This window comes from Microtus oregoni, unplaced genomic scaffold, assembly GCF_018167655.1.
Source record: "Microtus oregoni isolate MIOR12 unplaced genomic scaffold, Mior012 000166F_ref0000362, whole genome shotgun sequence".
In the NCBI taxonomy this organism is placed as follows: Eukaryota; Metazoa; Chordata; class Mammalia; order Rodentia; family Cricetidae; genus Microtus; species Microtus oregoni.
Genome location: NW_024544821.1, coordinates 513,622 through 530,227, shown reverse-complemented (window position 1 = coordinate 530,227; position 16,606 = coordinate 513,622). Strand labels below are relative to the sequence as shown.

Sequence of the window (16,606 nt, the reverse complement as noted above, 5' to 3'; positions counted from 1 at the left end):
ACAAGCCATCACTGGGCAGGCACATGGTAGAAGATCCGGTACTGTCGGGGTGGCGGTGCTCTTTGAGTTGCCCAAACCCCTGTCAAGCTTCTAGTGCAGCCACTTTCAGAGCTGCAGCTTGGGTACCTGGGATGTTGCTCAGCGGTGGGGTACTTGCCTGGCCTGTGTGCAAGGCCCTGGGCTCCATCCCCTCTAGTGTACAAACAAACCAGCAATGCCCTGGCAGAGGTGGGCAAGATGACCTAATCTTAAGGGACCCAGGATAGCCATAACAGTCCGGAAAAAGAAAGCAAAGTTGGAAAGCGTACGGCAGAGTACTCTAGATGGTGCGGCACTGGCAGAAGAATAAGCATAAGGATCAGTGATAAAGAAGCCCCCATTTATGGTCATTCGACTCTCAACAAGGGCACCAAGACCAATCAGCCCCCCCCCCCAATGTCTTCAGCGAACGATGCCGGAACAACGAAGCACCGAAGCACACACATGGAAGAATCTCACTTGACTGCTGTTTCAGCCGTGAAATTCCCTCGCAGCCAGGTAGGAGCTGTGACCGTAGAACCTAGAATCAGAGAGCTCTTAGCTAGCAGCTTATATAGGACCTGGAGAATACAGAGACGGAAGAAAAAACAGGTGGCTTGGCCACATCATAGTGAACACTGGTGTTACAGTGACTGAGAACCTGAAGTGACAGTCTCGACTTGGAAAAGGACTTTGTGAACCATGTTTTTAAAGAAAGACCAGTGTCCTGAAACAGTATTTGAGTGTAGCAATAAAAAGAAAAATTACCCAGTTTGAAGTTACTACATAACTCAGCAGTCCTTGGAATACACCCGAGAGGTTGCCAGTGGTGGCCTCCATGTTGGCCCACTGTTGGCCCATAGTAGATGCCAGTCATATGTCACTATGCCAAGGGCTGATAAGCTTATGAAAAGATACCTGGTGGTGAAAGTCATTTAAAACGCCTCATTGCAGTGACAGGTGGAACGTCACAGCCACCTGGCTACGTGTGACAGCCAAAAGCAAATGTTCCCGTGACTGGGGACACCAGCGCCCTCGTTCTTGCTGATGGGAAGGTAAAGTGAGGCACACTTCAGCATGGCCTCAAAGTGCTAAGCATCCACTCACTAGCCGACTCAGCAGTTCTTGGAGTGATATACCCAGGAGAAATGAAAATATCGATTTCCCAGTGTTTATTGTTCACGATAGTAAAAAGTAAAGCAAAGACAGTGTCCGTCGGCAGGTAGAAGAACAAACGGTGTGTGGTATATCCATGTAGTGGCTATAACCCATCATCTAAAAGGAAGGAAGTCCGAGCCCGCACCTGCCACCAGCCATACATGCTAGAAGAGAGCTAGACATGGGCCCCGTGCAATTAAGTCTCGGACCGGACAAAAGTGTAGAGAGAGAATAGGCAGTGGTTTGCTTAGGTGTGGAGGAAGCCTGTCGAGGAGATGGAGTTACTGATAACCAAGGCTTGTTTGACGATGAGGGAATGATTGTACCTGTGAATATGCGAGGTCCTTTGCCAGACACCCTAGGACATCCTCCCAGAGTGCCTCACTTGTAGGGACCTCTGTGAGGCTACATTCCTGATTATGGCTTCCGTCTGTTTCTTTCATGCACGTCTCTCTTCTTGTTCTGTCTTTTCTACCTGCACTTGACTCTCAGTCTTTCTGAGCACCATGACTGAGTTCATAAACTAGTATATTCACTATTCCTTTGTTTCCTGAGGAAATTCTTGACATTGTTCTGTTATTTTTAATTCTTTCATGTCTTCTTTTTCATGAACACTTTTCAGCGTTCTGCTTTTTTCTCCCATACAAATTCTTTTTCTACATCATGTTGAAAACATCCTGGTGTAGTGGAGAAAATGTGGATTGGGAGCATCTCCACGGGGACTGGGGGCTGGGGTGGTGCGGTTTAGTGGTGTGGTGTCTGGCTAGAATGCACAAGGCTCTGGCTTCAGTATCTAATGCTCTTCCACTTCGGGGCCTTGTCTAGATTTTTAAAAAAGTATTATTACTGTTGTTGCTTGAGAGACAAAATGTGTGTGTGTGTGTGTGTGTGTGTGTGTGTGTCTGTGAGAGAGAGAGAGAGGGCACCTGCCATAGCATGCCGGTGGAGGCCAGAGGATACCACTGTAGACTTGGTTCTTTCCTTACACCATTATGTGGGATTAAACTGACGTCACCAGGCTTCAAGGCAAGTGCCCTTAGCTGCTGAGCCATCTCGCTGGCCTGGTCTCACGTTGTGAACCGTGTGCTGACTACATAAAGAGGGCAGCTCCTGCTGTTGTCAGCCTTCAGTGTTATCACTCAGGCGAGCCAAAGCATTGGATCCTTGGTGACTCATCTGCACTCTTCAGCGTCCCTCCTACCTACTTCAGCTGAGTTGTGAGTCCCAGGAAGAAGCAGTTCCTGTCACACACGTTCCCCAAATCACATGAGTCATTGTTGGGAGAACACGAGAATCCCGTAAGAGATGCCCACTTCAAGTCAGCTTCTGTTAATGGAGGATCTGGTGACTTCGTTCCAAGGAGTTTATCTCACCATGTACAGACTGCAGAACTGACTGCTATAGCCATTCTCCAGACATGTTTAGGTACCGAGAGCTTGTGACATCATAGGCCTGCTGAGGGGCTGAGGGATGTCACGAAAAATAGGAAAAGCTCCTGTCTACGAGCAATATGAATATGTGGCAGGCTCAGCCAGACAGAAAGTCAGAGACGAGTGGATGGGCGTGATTATGGGGGATGGGTGAGACTAGGGCAGGATTTGGGGGAGGTTGGGCCCTGAGGATGGGAGCCAGTTTCAGTGACCTCAGCAAAGCCTTCCTGTGGCCCCACTGCCACACTGGGAGTGTTCCCATCTGTCCGGGCACGGGGGGGGGGGGACAGACTGGCACCAGCTGAAGCAGGGTCACCCACAGGCAGATTTTACACCTGCTGGTCAGCCTCTGACGGTGCTTTAGCATCCCCGTTCCCAGCGTTCTGCTCTACTCGAGAGCGTGGCAGGATGCAGAAGCCCTAAGAGGCAGCTGAGACTCTGCTGTGCATCACCCGCTGCAGACAACAGTGCTGTCTGTCATTGGTGGCCGGAGACGCACGTCTCACGACCCGTCGCTTATGGTAGGCTTCGGTCTCCTGTCACAAGCCCTTGGTGACTCCAGACCGTCCCTGTAGCATAGACCTCTGTCATTTCCTAACCTGCTGTCCCTGTGTGATAGCGTTAGCAGCACAGGTGTCCCCACTCTGTGGCACAAACAGCAGCAGCCACATCTCTTTGTATCTGCCCAGCCTCTTCCATGACTTAACCGTTTGTGTTGGGTAGTGACTTCCAGATGTAGAATTTCTGAGGAACAGGCTATTCTCTGTCTCCTCTGTGACTACAGCAGTTTCCTACTGACCCCTCCGTACCTTTCTTGCCTTATAGTCTGTTCTTAACACGCCTGCCTCTATGACCCATATGAAACACTTGATGTTTAAAACCTAGATTCTGGGCCAGGAACCAGCCGGTGACATCTCTGCTCAGAAGACTGGATTTGGTTCCCAGAACTCACGTCCATGACTCATAGCTGTGCTTCCTGCACCGGCAGATCCATGCCTTCTGGTTTCTGCACACACCTACACATGTGCACACATGCACACACCATACACAGGCACAAGTACGTACATATACTTACACTAAAGTCAGAGCCAGGCATGGCGGCTGGCCTGTGACTCACTGTGTAGGACAGCCTGGCCTTGAACACACAGAGATCCACCTGTCTATACCTCCCAAGAGCTGGGGTTCAAGGTGGTCACCAAACCAAGCTGAATTTTTAAATGCTATATTGTAAACTTTAGGGCTTATTGAAAAAAAAACTAGTCATTATTCAACCTCAGATCTTTCCCTGGTGTTTCCTGTATTAGGGAAATAATTCATAAAGCCATTTTTAAAGCAAGGCTACCCAATCTGAATTTTTTTCAAGGCCAAAGAAAGTATCAGCAAATTAAAAATTGAAGATATATTTCCCCTTTGGCAAAAATGACACTGATAGAACCCTGCAACAAGCCATTTCTGTTGGTGCAGCTTGGTAACATCATCATCAGAGTCAGGATAAGGAGGCGTGAGCCAGGGCTCTGCTGGATCTCCACATTTAACTGATGCTTTTATTCAGTGAACAAACTAACACGTTGTCTTAAGACTTGACCATCTCCACGGACGAGCCAAGGGAGAACCATGGCAAACTCTGAGAACTTGAGGTCAGAGAAATAGCTCAGTGGTAGATCCCTTGCCTGGCATTTCAAGAACATGGTATGAACCCCCCTTGAGAGCATAACAGTGGCAGATGTGAGCTCAAGCTGTTGAAGTCTAGAGTGTTTTGCACAGACCAGCTAAGGAAATGCCAGGAACACACCGCCAAGAAGGCAGTGGCTTGAATACCTGGAAGACATGCTTGGTCCACAGGCACAGCGCAATGGCTGCCAGTTACGCTGATTTCAGTTTGGTAATGGCCATACTCCACTTAGCTTGGCGAGGCCTTGCCCTTGTTTTGTTTATGACTCCCTTGGAGAACGGGTTTGGCAGCCCTTTTGTTTGCTTGCTTGCTTGTTTTTGTATTGCTAGTGAAGGCCTCCTCTAATATATGTCTCAGGAGTTTTGTTGTTACTAGTTTTTTTTTTTTTTTTTAAAGATGTGATTGCATGTAGCCCAGGCTGGCCTAAAACTCCCTGTAGAACTGAGGATGACCTTGAATTTAGGATTCTCTTGCCTAAGAATTACAGATATGCACCATCATAGCTGGAAGTTGAAGTCAGGTCTTCATGTTTGGCAAGCAGAGGGTTCCATAGGCTATACCTCAGTAAAATAAAAAAAAAATACATAATTTGTTAGTATATAATTTGCCAAAAAAAAAAAAAAAGCTAGTGTCCTACTGGAGAGAGGGTTTAGTGGTTAAGAGTGCTTACTCTAAATGGAATAGAAAAGTAACCTGGTAGGTGGGAGCCAAGGAATACCGGCATCTCACACTAAGCCCAGCCGGTCTGCTCCTGCAGAGGTGCTAGAGCCCTGCCCCTGCTCTGGGAAGGTTTTCCCAGGGCAAGTGTAACAACTCTGCCCCAGTGAAGTTGTTACAGCTTTTCTTTGGTCCCCCACAGTGTAAGAGCTCTGCTCCAGTGGGCAGAGTTTACCTAGTGAAGTTGTTACATCTTTTCTTTGATGTAACTGCTCTGCTCTGGTGGGTATTAAAAGTGACACATTACTGCAGTTCCACCCAGTGTCACACGGCACAGCAAACCTCACCCACGAGATTTATTGGGAAGCAGGGATCCAAGATGGTGGCTGCCTCTAGAGTGAGAAGCAGTAGCAAACGAACAGGGTACAGAGATTATATAGGATTTCTTAGGGGTGGGGAAATGGGAGAGCTTTTCCAAAGTGGCTTGGGATTGGTGGGATCTGTAGCCTGACTCAGGGACAGGCTCAGGGATTGGTGGGATTTCAAGCCCTGGCTCTGGGTCAAATCAGGGTCAGGGTGTTTTTCCTTGGCCCAGGTCTCAGGTCAGGTCAGGGTCAGGCATTCTTTCCTCTTTATCCTATACTTACTGTTGCAGAGGACCTGGGTTTGGTTGCCAGCACCCACATGGCACCTCACAGCCATGTATAACTCTGGATTCAGAGGATCAGACACTATGTCTAGCCTCCAGGGTCACCACACCCATGTGGTGCACAGACACATTTAGGCAAAACGCTGTACAATAAGACGAAAATAAGGAAATCTTTAATAAACCAGACTGTTTGGGTCAGACTCAGAACACTGAGGCGTCCACACCAGCCTGTTCCTGTGTCCTCTGCAGCCCAGTTATATGTTATGATTTGTTCTAAAACTAAGCTGGGAGTCTCATCTCTGTGTTGTGCTGGATATTTTAATTCATCATAAAACCCACCATATGTTATTTTCTTGTTTTAAATTATTTTGGTGAAGAAGGGTGATATCTTTCTGTTATTTAAACAAATCCTTCAAGGAACGATCCAGATAGAGTTAGAGTTGATTGGCAGTAATGCCGACTCTTGGTATCCTGTCTTTGAGCCCCCCCCCTTAGTATTTTCAAGTTTTTTCTCATACAAGAGAGAGGGGCACGTTCTTCACACTTGTAAATTTTACAGAAATGAACAACCTTTGTTTCTCAAGTCTGTGTACTAGACTGTTGCAGACCATGTGGCCACCAATAATAGAAATTATTCCTACCCCTGCAGTCCAGATGTCTCAGATCCCTTCACCAGCTTGACGATTGCAGCATCTTTCTTTCAATTGCGTCTTGTGCACGGGTGATCAGGGCAGGCACGCTCAGCCCAGTTGGATCCACAGCTGTAAAGAGCAGTAGCCAGAGGGGCACCTAAGGAATTCTCCCTGTGTTACCAAGTTTTCTAAAAGCCATTGTCTACTGCAGCGGACTGAGGATCACCTTTGGATGGATCCCTTTTCCTGCATCCTTGGCTGCCCAGCTCATGCCCCAAGGACCTGGAAAGCCACCTCCTATGCAGTGCTTTGTTTATTTGAATGAATAAGTGAAATTTATGCCCTGGCAATGCTGAAGCATACATGGGCAGCCCATACATGATGGTTCTGTTGAACTCGTCCATATTGGGTTTCATGGTCTAAGCTGATGAGGATGACCAGGTCTTTTCTTCAGGAGGGCACCAGATGTTATTACTGATGGTTGTGAGCTACCATGTGGTTGCTGAGAACTGAACTCAGGGCCTTAGGAAGTGCAGTTCTCTCAACCGCTATGTTCACTTACCTGTGTTCAAATGGAAGTATCTTCCACATTGTATGTTCTCCCATACCGGGCTAAACAAAGCTAGGCATCTGCAGGGTCTCACTCCCTGCGGCTTCAGGAACTTCTCTTCCTTGACTCTTCTACAGCCATAGTTACCGGCACTCCTGGGTTTGTGGCCACACCCTTCCGATTTCTGCCTGTGGTCACAGCACCTCCCCTCCTAAGGGTGCAGAGGATAATGTCCCTGATCTCAGGAACCTTCTTTTAATCTAATCTGCATACACAGTCTCTCAAGAAAGCTCGCTCTGAGCTAATTAGGTCAGAATTTGAATACCGGTTCCGTGGCCAAGTTTCTTCACCTTGTTTGAAAATAGATGAGAATGTGTCTGTCACAGAGAGGTTTGGGAAGCGCCAAGAGCTACAGTGTTATTTCTTGGCTTCTGTCTTCCCTTCTTGACATCAGAGTCTTATTTTGACTGTGCTATCAAGAGCCAGCCGCAGTCGCTGGTGGGCACCGTTCTTTCCTCGGAAGGCTGGTGCACCTGCACTGTACTGTTGTGAAAACACAGCTGGAGACAGCTTGGTCACTATGGCCCACTCAGAAGTGAACATCCTGTGTGTGAGTGCCAAGTGCCCTTAGCTTGGGGACCAGAGATGCTGGAAGCAGAAGTGACCAGTGTAGTGGTTTCTGCGCAGGGAGTAAGGAGAGGGTGCCTGGAACGAACTGGGGGGCTGTCTGAGGGGACAGTTGGAGACAGTCATAACAAGTGTCTTGGGTCCTGAACTCCCTGGCACACTCTCCTGTACACACCTTCGTGGAAGGTTGTTTGTATCATTTGGTGTCTGTGTCTAAGTTTAACTGTCTCGTTTCCCCATGGGAATTTTGTCGTTCCTGTGAGGTCCTCTCCAGTGCCAGGTGTGTCAGTCAAGCGCAGGAATGACCAGGTGAAAAGTCTCTTTGTGGCCTCCTTGCCAGTGTTTATTGACGGTGTGAAGGTTGTAGTTTCAGTCTTTCTGACAACAGAACGTGTGTCACACAAGGGCAGTTATCCGTCAGGTCCCAGCTTTGTCAGGCCACAGTTAGCATCAGCCGCAGAGTTCTGGAGTCACAAGTTGATCTGAAGTCACCACTCTGGCTCATCCTGGTCTCAGTGACCCTGAGGCCTGCAGATCCTCTTCCCGGGACCCTTCCTAAGGGAGCTTGTTGGGAGCCAGGAGGAGGGCTGGGGAGGAAGTTGCAGGCCTACCAGTGCAGGGCCACCACCCTCAGAGCAGGCTGTGTGGTCTCACTGGGTGCAGGGCCTTTAGTGTTAGATTCCTGGACACATCTCAATACCTATTTAAGGAGCTGGATCTTTTCTGATTCTGATGATGTTTTTTCAGCGTTCTTGAGGAAAAACTTTTAGTGGAAAGAAAAATCAGATATACAGTGGCTCCTTCCGTACCCGTGGTTCCTTCCGTACCCGTGGCTCCTTCCCTACCCGTGGCTCCTTCCGTACCCGTGGCTCCTTCTGTACCCGTGGCTCCTTCCCTACCCGTGGCTCCTTCCCTACCCGTGGCTCCTTCCCTACCCGTGGCTCCTTCCATACCTGGACCATGGTTTCCAAGACCTTCAGTGAGGAATGAGGCCAGAGAGAAAACTGAACGCTAGATATAGGCTTTTCCTTTGCACGTTTACTCAGGCGCAATCTAATGTATAAATTAGGCAAAGAGCAGCAGTGGTAAAACAGAGCAGGTACAACTATCCAGTGTAATAAAAGTTACAGGAACGTGGTTGCGTACTCGCCAAGAACAGATACAACCAGACACTGTAGTAAAAGTTACAGGAACGTGGCCGCATACTCGCCAAGCATCTTCCTGTATTCTATCCTGTTTTCAGACTGCAGTGGCCTGCCACTGAGACCCCAGAAAGAGAGGCAGCAGAGTGGGAGAGGGGAGAGCGATCGTGTATAAAGTATATAACCAGAAACAACTAAAGCTAATATCTGGAGGCTGTTGGGCTCTGGCAGCAGTGGGTAGATAGATGCACAGTGCACATGGAATCTGGAGCCTCCAAGAGCCTCTGAGTGTTCGGAGAGGAAACCAAACGACCAGAAGCAAATGGATACCAGCTTCAGTTTAGAAGCAAACCATCCCCTGTCCTGTGGAGCAAAGGAACCAGATAATGGCAGTGGCCTTGAGCGTTCACTCCAGGCGGATGGGGATCCCTTCTGGACCTAGAGGACAGAATATGCTCCTTTTGCCTTTGAATACATCTGGTTACAAAGAACTAGATTGGTAAACAATTATACAACAAAATCTACATATACACATGGAGAGAAAATGGTGTGGGGGGAGGGGCTGGAGGGGAGTTGAGCCAAAGTCACCTCCTAAGCCTGCTGTGTGTGGGGGGAAGAACTGGAGGGGAGCTGAGCCAAAGTCACCTCCTAAGCTGCTGTGTGGTGCGCACCTGTACTCTCAAGGGCTTGGGAAGGGACACGGAGGAGAGAGGATCATGGGATTGAAGCCAGTGTGGGCCACAGAGTGGGACCCTGCTCCAGAAAACAAAAAGAAAAGAAAAGCAAAAGGGGACGACTTGAGGATAAGGGAACTTGCTGCCAAGCCCAGGGACATGAGTTCAATCCCCAGGCCCCTCATGGTGAAAGGTGAGCTCATGTATGCACTAGCTGTGCTATGTATGTGCACACACAGAAAATAAGTGAAAAAAGTTTTGAAAGGGAGTTTTCTCTGCTGAGGTTAATTTCACCCCAGTTAGGCAAATTGGTGTATTTTCTTCACAACCCTTTCCCCTGTACTGTGCTCGCTCTGTTTAAAATCACAACACAGGGGACTGGAGAGGTGGCTTAGAGGTTAAGAGCACTGGCTGCTTTTCCAGAAGTCCTGAGTTCAATTCCCAGCAACCACATGGTGGCTCCCAACCATCTATAATGAGATCTGGTGCCTTCTTCTGGTGTGTGGGAATACATGCCAGAACACTGTATACATAATAAATACATCTTAAAAAATAAAACCACACCTTTAAAAAAAAAATCACAACTCAGGAAGAAGCTGAGTTTGATTTATGATGATGTCAGGTCATAACCAATCACCATGCCTTTCTTTTCTCCTTAGTGTCAAATCAACAGTGCCTTGACTTCCTTCCACACTGCTTTGGAACTCGCCATAGATCAGAGGGAGATTCAGCATGTCTGTCTATATGAAATCGGTAACTAGAATCCAGTTTGTCTGTCCATATGAAATGGGTAACTAGAATCCAGTTTGTCTGTCCATATGAAATGGGTAACTAGAATCCAGTTTGTCTGTATGAAATGGGTAACTAGAATCCAGTTTGTCTGTCCATATGAAATGGGTAACTAGAATCCAGTTTGTCTGTCTGTATGAAATGGGTAACTAGAATCCAGTTTGTCTGGCCATATGAAATGGGTAAGTAGAATCCAGTTTGTCTGTCTGTATGAAATGGGTAACTAGAATCCAGTTTGTCTGGCCATATGAAATCGATAACTAGAATCCAGTTTGTCTGTCTGTATGAAATGGGTAACTAGAATCCAGTTTGTCTGTCTGTATGAAATCAGTAACTAGAATCCAGTTTGTCTGTATGAAATCAGTAACTAGAATCCAATTTGTCTGTATGAGATGGGTAACTGAAATTCATCGTGTTGTCTGTATGAAGTCTGCCGCCCTGTGCCCCAGCACCCATGCTCCCTGCGGAGTTCTCTCATCTTGGACACCACCTGATGTGCTGTCCCCATGCACACACACTACAGTTAAACCTGGGAAAGTGGACAGTGTGGGCTGGGTGGACCACAGTGCCCTGCTGTAGTAGGATCGATCCCTGGTGCCTGACCTGGCTTTCTGGAGCCTATTCCCTGTGGTGGGATGCCATGCTCAGCCTTGATGGGGGGCGGGGCTTGGTCCTGCCTCAACTTGACATACCAGGCTTTGTTGACTCCCTGGGGGAGGCCTTACCCTCTCTGAAGAGTGAATGGGAAGTGGAGGGAAGGGAGAGAAAGGGAAGAATGGGGAACTATGGTTGGTATGTAAAATAAATAAAAATAGTTAAAACATTCAAGGTCCCAGCTCTCTTAGCCATTTGTCCATGAGACCTTAGATAAGTTAATGAAGGCCCTTGAGCACTTATTGTCAATGGTGCTCTACTCAGGCGTGTGTGTGTGTGTGTGTGTGTGTGTGTGTGTGTGTACGCGTGCATGTAACTTGACATAAGCTAGGGGGACCTGGGAGGAAGGAACATCAGCTGAGAAGATGCCTCCATCAGATTGACTTGTGGGAAATGATTGGTATGGGAGGACCCAGCCCACTCTGGGCAGTGCCACCCCAAAGCAGGTGGTCTAGGTGGGGTAAGACCTACTGGGCAAACCATGAGAAACAAGCAGGTAAAGTGCCTGCAAGGCTTCTGCTCCGGTCCCTGCCAGAAGTTCCTGCCCTGGCTGCCTTCAGTGGTGGACTGTGATTGGGACCTAAAACACTCTCAGAGAAGGGTTTTGGTCAATGCAGTTAGAGATTCCTAGCTTAGCTGTGAGCCGTGGAGTTCCCTACTTCAGGATGCTGTGCTGTTCTTACTCCTTAGCGTAGAGTGGTGCTCTGAACTTGGGGCCTTGGGTCATTGCACTGTGTCTTTACCTTCAAGTGGTGCGCCATGCTCCGTGACTCGGGGTAGCATGCCAACTAGTGGTGCGCCATGCTCCGTGACTCGGGGTAGCATGCCAACTAGTGGTGCGCCATGCTCCGTGACTCGGGGTAGCATGCCAACTAGTGGTGCGCCATGCTCCGTGACTCGGGGTAGCATGCCAACTAGTGGTGCGCCATGCTCCGTGACTCGGGGTAGCATGCCAACTAGTGGTGCGCCATGCTCCGTGACTCGGGGTAGCATGCCAACTAGTGGTGCGCCATGCTCCGTGACTCGGGGTAGCATGCCAACTCTGCTCCCTTTGCAGGCTGGTGCAGCATGATTGGGCTCAACTTCAAGGATGCATTTGACTCCTTTGAGAGGCTGAAAAATGAATCCAGATGGTCGCAGTGCTATTATGCATATTTGACTGCAGGTGAGTAGCTGTTGTCTGGGGCCAGACCACTCCCCATCCTGGGGGGGAGTGGCCAGACCACTCCCCATCCTGGGGGGGGGGGATGGAGGAGGAAGTACAGGCCTATGCAGGGGTGGGCTCTTCTTTTCCCTTATCTGATTAAAGAATTAAAAGGTAAGAACAAAATGTTACAGAAAATTTGGGGGAGACCTGGTGGAACCACCATATGATGCCAGGAAAGTATGGGTCCCTTGCTGGAGTTCTTAGTGTCGTTAGTGAAAAGATAAGAATGAGTCAAACTAGCTTTGAGATAATTTATTCGAGTTAAAAAGCCCCCAGGGTGGGCAAGCTGGAACTCTGCTGGCTGCCCAGACAGAGGGTGGAGGAGGAAGGGAAAAGCCATGCTGCTTGAGAGAAGTTGACAAAGAGGTCACACCCAGTGACAGGCAACTTCAGGGAGCTGAGGAGGGTGTGGGTGCCCAAAGTGCCCAAGTGTAAAAGCTCACCTACAGTCTCTCCAGCATCCTGAGGGAAAGGACACAAGCGGAGGAAGGGACCTTCTGATTAGGAGGTCCTGCTAAGCCCTTCCTTCTGGGTGAGGATTCTGGGAAAGAAAAGTATATTAAGGTGAGCATACTTCCTAAGGGGTAGCCCCATCTTCTGAGGGGTGGTCCCACCTTCTGAGGGGTGGTTCCCTTAGCCAGGACCTCAGCCTTCACAGCTGCATTAACTCCTGAGTTGACAAATGCCTGTCTCCACCTACAGGCAAATCCTATAACCAAATAAATGGGGCAGAAGTGCCAAGAGGCCTAGCTGGATGCCAAGACATCCAGGGCTGTTCCCAGTTATTCCACACTCCCGTCTGGGCCTGTCTGGTCTTCAGAAATGTTTCACGCGAAGCTCTCTTTGCTTCCAAGCCCTTACTTCTTTCTTCTCCTTTGCTATGTTTTTATTCATTAGGATTTTAAAATATTCAGAATCAGACATGTCTGTTTCATTGTGTGAGTAGTTTCTAGTTGATGCTCTGTTTAAGAGCACCATGGAGCTTGAGTTTGCTCCAGTCCCACTTTCCCTGTCAGCCAAGACATCCGAGCACAGGTACCTCATGCTGCAAACATTGCAAGGAACATGACTGTGGTGTGGCTTTTGCTTTTGGAAGTTCTTAGATGACATAGTTGACATTATGCTGCCACCTGGTGGACAAAGGTGTTGTCTGCGCTAGTTTAGGATTACAGAGGGTGCAGAACTAAAGAGACCAGAGAGGGGGAGCTGTGCATCGCCTGCCCTTGAGAATGCCCTCAAGATCTTCAGGTCTGCTCTCCGACAACCTCAGAAGCAGTTCTTCTACTTAAAATTCAAGAGTAGCATGAGCATTTGTCTTGGCGCTGGGAATCGAGCCAAGGACCCTGCATAGCTTAGTTAGCTATGCTCTGTCCCTGAACTACATTCACATCCCACTCAGGATCCCAAGCATTGCTGTAAACATCCCCATTCCTTGAACATTTGCCTTTAGTGAGACATATTCCCCTTATAATCTGTCCCTTAGCTCATCTAACTAAAGCAAGTCAGGCTCTGCATTAGGCAGGTTGTGTCTTGGCTAGCTTGAAAACCCTCTAAAATCACGTCAGAGAGTGGTTCAGTACAATCCGCCTCATTTCCGTGTGCCTTTTGCAGCTTCTGCAGGACGTCCCTGTTTCATGCCTTTGTGTTTGGAATTTTTATTTCTGATATGTGGCTTGGTATACAGAATCTCATACTTAAGGGTTATTTACACAGCTTCCCAGCAGTTCGGATAAGAGTCAGAGCTATGTATTGATCCCCACCTGCATAGCCCGGAAGGATGGCTTGCACGATGGCCAATAGATGTGGCCAGGTCTTACAGTCAGTGCTGGGCAGCTGTGTTGTTGTTGTTGTTGTTTTGAGGGGGACATACAAGAAATGAATGTGTGAAATAGCTATATGACCAAATGTTTACATGTTTGGAAACATCCCAGAACTCTAGTCGTAGCTGTGTGAAAGAAAGCTCCTCACCTGTGTCACCACAAGGGGACATTTGGAGCACCAGATATGTGAACAGTCCCCTCTGTGATGAGGAAGACTTGGTCCCACAGTCAAGGGATGCCTGAAGGTTGTGTTTGAGCTGGCCATGAAAGAAACTGTGTGTTGACTAAAAGGGACAGGTGTCCAGCACCCAGGCTTCACTTCCTTGTCTTATTGTTTCATAGTGACAAAAGACACATAGCACAAGCCTACTGTTTGGGGCACTTGTACCTCAGAGCCACTTCTGCAGCCACCATCGTCCATGCCCAGAATTCCCGGATGGTTTCACAGGGGACGTCTAAACACTACCATTACTTCCTCCTCCAGGGTGGTCACCAGTCTTCTCTGTTCTGCCCCTGAACTGAACTTTTCTGTGCTTCTATGAGCACAACATATTCATCTTTCTGTGTCCGGTTTATTTCATTTATCAAAAGATATTAAAGGCTGACCCATCTTGTGGCATGTCCCAGTATTTATTTTTAAGGCTGGATAATTCGCCATTGTATGTCGTATGCCTGCCACATCTTGCTTGCCCATTCACCCACCAGTGGATGGTCGAGCTGCTTCCTCTTCCGGTGTGTACTGAGAATCCTGGAGTACAAATGTCAGGCTGAGCCCTTGCTTTCCGTTCCTTCGAGGACATCTGGAAGCAGAGTGACTGGATCTGATCCTCTGCTATTCTTGCAGTGTTCCTGGAAGGCTAAAATTATGTGAGAATTATGTTACCAGAGAGTGTCACTTAGGGACGGTATAGCAGTCTTAGTGGAAGAATTGATATACTGAGTCCTGTCTAGGTCTCATCCTTAAGTACCTAGTGCCTCCTGTTTGCAGACAGGATGTAAAGGGGTAGATTTGTGAAAGCTCAAAACTGCTATCCCCAGCTGTGATGCACAAAGAAGGTTGGAGGGTTGGAATCTGTTTGGGGGGTCTGTGGCGTTAATGTTGTATGTTTCAGGTGTGACTTAGATGCAGGACATTTCTTTGTCTTTCATCATGTGTCTTGGTCACTGTTCTATCGCTGTGAAAAGACACCACGACCATGGCAATTGTTTGAAAAAGAAGCATTTAATTGAGGGACTTGCTTTCGGTTCCAGAGGGTTAGCCAGTGGCTGAGAGCTTTGCATCCTTATCCATGAGCAGGAGAGAAGGAAGGAAGGAGGGAGGGAGGGAGGGAGGGAGGGAGGGAGGGAGGGAAAGAAGGAGGGAGGGAGACACAGATGCAGAGATTAGGCCTGGCAGGTACCTCCTGCAATCAGACCACACCTAATCCTTCCAAAGTTCATTACCTGGGGACCAAGCATGCAAATATGAGCCCGTGGGAGCGCGTTTGCATCTAAACCATCACGTCATTTGACTGTAAGAGTGTTTTGGTTGGGGAAGTGACTCGGCCAGTTAAGTGCCAGGTGCATCATGTGTGTCTGGTCCCTAGCTGGTGCAGCAGGGCATGTCGGAGCAGCACAGGCAGGTAGATCCTGGAGTTTGCCTGCCATCCCACCTAGCTGGTTCAGTGCGCTCAGATGCAGCGAAGGACAGGGTCTCAGCAAAATAAGCTGGAGAGCCAGAGGAAGAGGAGGAAAAGGACGACGATGACAGCGGTGACACCTGGCATGGCTTCTGGTCTGCACATGCATATGTGCACGCATGATCATGTACACAGGCCACACACACAAGAATGTTCTCAGGCCAGCAAGATGGCTAAATGGGTAAAGGTGCTGGTCCAAGCCTAATGACCCTAGTTCAGGCCTTGGGGCACGTCTGGGGAGGAGAGGATCCTCTGCTGCAGGTTGTCCTCTGCCCTCCACCTGTGTGCTATGGTGTGCATGCCCACACACATGCAAGTACGTAACTGTAATGAAGGTCTAACTGAAGAGAGGATATTCTCCGTGATCTGAGGAAAACCTCAAGCCAAGGCAGCAGACATCCTCCCTTCTCACTGGTCTGCTGGGGCCAGCACTTCACTTCCCTGAGCCTCTTTGCTCCTGGACTCACAGTGACCGGTGGTAGCACAGACTGTCACCACCCTTCTGGTGCTGCCATGCCATTGCTGAGGTTGGTGCAGTCATTTTTGGATTGGCACAGATCCCACTCCGCACCCAGGGAGTTCGTGTGTCTGGACATGGGTAGCTCCTTCTTTTGAACCCTCTTACTACCAAGCGTTCCCTGGTATCCCCTCCACCCTGGCTCCCTCAGTTTCCTCCAAGCCTCGTGGCTGTTTCTTTGTGCCCTGTGCTCTGCCTGCCGAGGCTCTCTAGTTCTTACATAAAGAAGGCAGAAGTTAGAGTAGTTTTACTCCATTCCAGCTAGGGCGTGAAGAGCGACAGGAGGCTAAGACCAAGCCTAGTGAAAGGGGAACAGGCATAGGTAGGTTCAGTGCCTCACAGGTGCTGAGAGGACGCTGGCAGAGGTACTGGTCACTTCGTTACGGTGGTGGTGCTGGTGCTGGCCATGAAGTTGCTGACAAAGCAAAGGGCATGTGACGAATCCCCAGGGTGGACGACAAGTGGCCCGCTGGCTAGCAAGTGTCAGCTACCCTTCGAAGGTGCAGCTCAGCTCCCAGCTCCACGGCGTCCCACAGTCTAAAGAGAAATGATCTCTTCTCTGAGCATTCTAAAAGCACCATGGTGCTCTTCCCTAAGGGATGCTGTCACCATAAGCTCTGCAGCTATTGGGCCATGCATGTGCGTGTGTGTGCTTGTGTGTGTGTTCTTCCTCATACATCCCCGGTGACTTGTGATGGTAGGTGGTAGTGAGTGTGTGCAGACTGCTTCAG

General features: G+C 48.8%; 1 protein-coding gene across 2 annotated transcripts in view; it reads left to right on the top strand.

Annotated features, from left to right (window-relative positions):
- The window catches only part of LOC121445219 (tetratricopeptide repeat protein 39C), a 93,934-nt gene that overhangs the window by 68,195 nt on the left and 9,133 nt on the right, over positions 1-16,606 (top strand). For both annotated transcript variants that reach the window (XM_041647244.1, XM_041647243.1), the window contains exons 7-8: positions 9,869-9,962; positions 11,710-11,817. In XM_041647244.1, coding sequence (XP_041503178.1) covers positions 9,869-9,962; positions 11,710-11,817 — 202 coding nt within the window. The remainder of the gene's footprint in view (positions 1-9,868; positions 9,963-11,709; positions 11,818-16,606) is intronic.